Source organism: Chiloscyllium plagiosum, chromosome 15 (assembly GCF_004010195.1).
Source record: "Chiloscyllium plagiosum isolate BGI_BamShark_2017 chromosome 15, ASM401019v2, whole genome shotgun sequence".
Lineage (NCBI taxonomy): Eukaryota > Metazoa > Chordata > Chondrichthyes > Orectolobiformes > Hemiscylliidae > Chiloscyllium > Chiloscyllium plagiosum.
In genome coordinates, this window is record NC_057724.1 from 59561062 (window position 1) to 59567061 (window position 6000).

General features: G+C 37.7%; 1 protein-coding gene across 4 annotated transcripts in view; it reads left to right on the plus strand.

Moving 5' to 3' along the window:
- The window catches only part of abcb7 (ATP-binding cassette, sub-family B (MDR/TAP), member 7), a 96269-nt gene that overhangs the window by 78253 nt on the left and 12016 nt on the right, over positions 1 to 6000 (plus strand). For 3 of the 4 annotated variants that reach the window (XM_043704996.1, XM_043704995.1, XM_043704997.1), the window contains exon 14: positions 5273 to 5376. In XM_043704996.1, the coding sequence (XP_043560931.1) occupies positions 5273 to 5376 (104 nt within the window). Of the gene's footprint in view, positions 1 to 5239; positions 5378 to 6000 lie in introns of those variants that run through there. The other variant, XM_043704999.1, reaches the window with a different exon arrangement.

Here is a 6000-nt window from a genome sequence, read left to right on the forward strand (position 1 = left end):
TCCCCAAAATCCTCAATGTCCTTGCCAATCAAGAACCCATTTATCTCAGCCTCCTGCGGCAATGAGTTCCACAGATTCATCCCCTCTGGCTTTAGACATTTTTCCATCTCTGTTTTAAAAGGTCATCTTTTCACTCAGGCTATGCCCTTGGTTCCTAAGTCTCTGCTACTGGTGGAACTATCTTCTCCACATTTACTCTATCCAGGCCTTTCAGTATTTTGTAAGTTTCAATCAAATTTCCCCCTCCTTCTAAACGCAAAGTATAGACTGAGTCCTCAACCACTCCTCTTATGTCGTGCCCTTCATTCGAGGGATCATTCTTGTGAACCTCATCAGGACCCCTTCCAAGGCTAGCACATCCTTCCTTAGATATGGGGCCTAAAGCTGCTCACTATTTCAAATGCAGTCTGACCAGAGCCTTTTCCAGCCTCAGTAGTACAATCCTGTTCTTGCATTCTAGTCCTTTCGAAATGAATACTAACACTGCATTTGCATTCCTAACTGTCAATTGAACCCATATGTTATCCTTATGAGCCTGTAAATTAGCCTTAAGAGAATTCTGAAACAAGACTCCCAAGTCCCTTTGTACTTCAGATTTCCGAAGCTGTTCCCCTTTTAGAAAATAGTCTACACTTCTGTTCTTCCTACCAAAGTTCATAAACACTCACTTTCCCACATTCCATCTGCCATTTCTTTGCCCACTCTCCTAGCCTGTCCAAGTCCTCTGCTTTCTCAACACATCCTGTACCTCTAACTATCTTTGTGTCATCTGCAAACTTCACAACAATGCCCTCTATTCCTTCGTCCAGATTGTTAATGTATAGCATGAACAGTTGCGGTCCTAATACTGACTCTTGTAGAACTCTAGCCACTAGCTGCCACCCAGAAAAAGATCCTTTTATGTCCATTCTCTGTTTTCTCCCACTCAGTCAATCCTCTGTCCATAGCACTACTTTGCCCCTTATATCATGGGCTGTTATTTAGTAGCTTTCTGTGCAGCCCCTTCTCAAAAGACTTCTGGAAATCTATTTAGATCCCATCCACTGGCTCTCCTTTGTCTAACTTGCTCATTAGTTCCTTAAAGCATTCTAGGGGTAGACAAACAGGAGGCTAGAAGAGCACATTAAGCCAGGGAGCATCAGGAGGTGGAGAAGTCAGCGTTTCAGGTGTACCTAACAGATTTGATAGGCATGATCTACCCTTGATTTAGCCAAGTTGACTCAATCCTGTGTTACCATGCGCTTCCAAGTACTCCGCAATCTCATCCTTAATAAGTGACTCTAAAACTCTTAGCAACAACCAAAGCTAAAAGAATCGGGTGTTTTGTTCGTTTTTATTAAACTTGAAAGAAAAGTTGAATTGTGGCCACTTATTGGTTTTGAGAGAGCTTGTAGTTTTGGAAGGGTGGATTTGATACTTTTGAGAGACTAATTTTAGATTGAGAATTTGCTTTACAGGTTGCTTGGCCTCTTTCACAATGAATCTCATCCACTCTGAGTGGACAAGACATAACAATCAAAAGATTCTGCAAAGTATAAAATCTTCTAGCTCAAGCCAAGACCTAAGTCTGAATGACCAGTCATTGAATTGACTATTGCCGTGGTCAACCACAATGTGATACCATCACCAAAATCTTTCCAAAGACCTGAGGAAGTCATCCTTTTTGTTGGGAGTTATTTTTCCCTGTATTTTCAATCCATAACATTCCTAAAGAAAGCTGTTTGTCCCTTCTGACCTTTTTGTGAATGAGTTTCAATTTAAAGGGGATATTGTTTGTTTGCATATTAGTAATCCATTTTTGTCAAGTTAAATAAGGTTTCTATAATTCTTGTTTCCTTGATGAAAGTTGGTATAAGTGTTTTATCTTTCCCACTGAATACAGTTGGACATTAACTGTCCTCGTGATCAAGTTAGTTACACTTCACATTGGGATCGCTTGTGCAATAGTGGGGTTTGAATTCTGACACACTTTCCATCAATTTTCATTCTGCAACACAGCTGCCCCTTGATTTGGCAATATTCAGTCAGGGTAGAGAGATTTTTGCCAGGCATCTTAGTGACTGAACAGGCCAAATCTAAACTTACAGCCTTGGGTTTTTATTTCCTTCCCTGCTGTCACTCATCTTTAAAACTTTGGCAATCAAGCTAAATCATGCTTTGAATTGCAATTTGTCAACATTGAGCAATTGATAAGTTCCTCTGAGCCACTAAGGTCAAAGCTGCTCTGATTCAAGGAGAGTTTTAGATTGTCTTCGAAGCATTTTCTTTAACCTCCCTGGAGTGCTGACTATATGAGATTGGAAACAGAGCCCTATTTATTAATATATAGGTAGTTTCCAGTTCATGGAAGGGTGTCACACTGAGTCCAAGCAATCATCCTAAAGTGATATTGACCAGTGACAGGATGACAAACCAGTGACAAACCATAAAGACATTTTGTTTGTTACACAAATGAGTAATGTGGTAGAGGAATTTCAATGCTGGTGTAATTGCAGGCTGTACATTTCAATAACTGGCACATTGTATCCAATAATCTGTTTCTTTGTTTGTAACAAGCAAGAAACGGACTACACCTAACCAGCCCACACTTGGAAAATTCTCAACAGTGTCAACTTGGGTTGATTCTGCGATTGGCACCATTTACTGGATAATCCTGTTTGTGTGTATGTAGGATTACATTGACCATCAGTTTAGGATGGTCATTTGAGCCTTCAGTATGGCACACTTCCATGTAATAGAAAGCCATATGTATTAATGTATCAGGCCCTGATCTTTGCAAACACAAATAACAGATGCACGCTGCCACTATTTCAACTCTCCAGAATAGGGCACTGCCATTCTCTGGTTCTCATCACAGCCCAATGCCTTGATTAATGAGCATCAACATGCCTAGTTTAAAATTTAAATATTAACTGATGCATTCTCCATGACGATGCCTTTACCAATCAAAATCCACTTGCCAGCCAATCATTCTCTTCAACAGAATAAATGTTCCTTTCCCTTTACATTCGTGTTTTTTGCAAATTGTCATGATGAATGCAAGATGAACAACTTTGATAATATAGCTATATATATATATATATATATATATATATATATATCTCTAAAACAAATCACTGTTTTACCTTAAACATTACAATTTTCTTTACTTGTACTTGAGCATTAGAAATGCAAGTCCATTTACACATTTTTATGTAACTAGTGAAAACCATACAAAAAGCAAAAATTGAGTAGTTCAGAGCTCTGATGAACAATGTGTTATGATCCCAGTTAATGTTATTAGACAAACCAGATCCCAAAGTGAAATGTGGCTTGATAGATCATTTCTTTTTGTTTGAGAGGTCTTTTGCTGAAACATGTATACAATGCTACGGATTGGTTTTTACAATAAAACTAGTTTATTATGCAAAGGAAATGAAGGTAAAAATGATAAATTTAAAATATTTATATATGGCACAAGTTTAAAGAGTTTGAAACACATAGTAAAATGTAATCACATTAATCTCTAAAGCACTCCTTTCCAGCACACACTAGATAATTCACTTTTCTATTTGATCTTTTGGGCTTAGTTTAATTGTAGCTTCAATTCCCAGTCTTGAGAATATGAACCAAACACTTCTAGTCCGGAACTTTAAAACTTAACTCCTTACACTGAGCTAACTTATTTTGTTACAGTTCCAAACTAAACTATCTTGTTTCCTTTACCTGTCCAGCTTCAGTGAGATTTCTGCAAACTGCCCAATTGAAACCTAACAACTTTTTTTCCTCAAGACATGGATGTTTCCCCTAACAGAAAGAAGAACAAAAACAATCTCTTCCTTTCCAAATTGAAAACCTAATGCACAGTTGTTTGTTTGCACGTAAAAGCTTTCTCAAAGTAATGTAAGCAAATTACTATTCACCTTCAAGAAAATAGGTTGATTTAAGACCAATGTTATAAAATCACCAGTGCTATAGCAACATGTACAAGTTGATCCTTAAACCCATTCAGACACACAAACCAAAACACTCATGCCATTGGCTCACCTCAAACTTCTAAAATAAATGATGTTAAAATACAATAAATTGTGCACCTTGCATCACCTTTGTGAGGCAGAAGTAAACACAATAGGGGATAAATATGACCTTTTTCCATCAGTATTTGATTGTATCGATAGAGTTTCCCTCTTAAAAACATGAGGCTGTGTCCTTTATTCCCTGTTACACTGTTGTAGTAGAGCCCTGAAATAACAATTAATAGCAGTGACATTACTCTGTTTGCTGGGGCACACGTTGAATCCACATAGAGTATGCAAAATGCAACTTCTGTTTTTTTCTTCAACTCTTAAAAAGCAGATGGATCAGTCATTTAATTTTCCTCTGTATTTGAATGCAGTCTTGAGTTGAACATTTTCCCTCAAATTATATAATTCATCTAGGATATCAATTACATAATTCATCTAGAATGTTAGCTCCTGGATTTTAAATTTAAAAACCAGTAAGGAAGACAGGAAATTATTTTCCTCCAACCTCCCTTGATCTTTTATTGTTGGCTATTTTCTCCCTGAACATTCCATATTTTCATGAAGCAACCTTCTAATTTGAAAATAATAGGGATTTGTGTTTCATATGCTTAATTCAGCATTTGGACTCCCAGCTAAACACTGAAGAGTAACCTTTATTTGAAAGCAAAATACTATGGGTGCTAGAAACTGAAATGAAAAGTTAAATGCTCTAAACTATCAGCATCTCTGACATGATCTGTGGAGAGAGAAACAGGTTGTTGACTTGTATATTTGCATGATGTGTGATCAGTAACTTGTCTGGTTCTTTCAGATGGTTTATCTGTAATCTGTCATTTTAATGGAGAAGCACCCTGCATTTGAAGCTCTAGTTATTTACATTGTAGAGCTGTCTAGGCCCAAAATGCCAGTTTGTCAGTAATAAGAGAGAGATTGCTATTCTTAGAAAACACTACATCCTTCTAATTCCTTTCTAACTTCAATCTCAGTGGGTAATGTCACAGAATCCCCTATGTGGCATAAAACCATGTTGATTGTAACTGATACAAATGGTAAATTATTTTGCAAAATAGTTTAACCTTCACATTTAAATGTGGCATTATATGAAACCAACGGGGAATGTAATGACATTTCATAGTCTTTTAACTTTTTAGTCTTTTTTTCTTTTTCCTTTAACCTGAAGAATTATGTTTGTGGAAGAACTGAAGCATTTTAAATGGACCTTTTGTCATTCATAGCCTAAGGTCAACGTAAGCTGATGTCTCTTTCAGGAGGAGAAAAGCAGCGAGTTGCAATTGCTCGAACAATTCTAAAAAACCCTCACATTATCTTGTACGATGAAGCTACGTCATCTTTGGATTCAATCACTGAAGAGGTATGCTTTTGATGTGTCTGGTCAAATATCACTTCTTTTGTATTCCCAACGATGCGGTTATAACACATTTCTCCTTCACAGCATATGAATTAAATGCCCTTTTTGTAAATCAAGGTAATGCAGCCTTGGAAGTAAATGGCAATTTTTAAACTATTTACTTGGAAGTGAATTTGACCTTCGCCATTCTCTTGGAGATGAACCAAGGAAGTGGCATCAAGGTGATGATCAGTACAGAACCTGGCCCTTTGCCCCAACATGTTTACACTGACCATGTTGCCATTCTAAACTAATTGCATCTACCTGTACATGCTCCATATTCCTCAATTCCCTGTTTGTTCATATGATTATATAAATGCCTCTTAATGTTGCTATCATATCTGCTTGTACCACCTCCTCTGGCTGCATATTCCAGGTACCTAGTGCTCTGTTTAAAAAAACTTTGCTCCACTGACCTTAAGGAGGAGAAAGTGAGGACTGCAGATGCTGGAGGTCAGAGCTTAAAAATGTGTTGCTGGAAAAGCGCAGCAGGTCAGGCAGCACCAAAGGAGCAGGAGAATCGACGTTTCGGGCATAAGCCCTTCTTCAGGAATGAGGAGGGTGTGCCAAGCATGCCACGATAAAAGG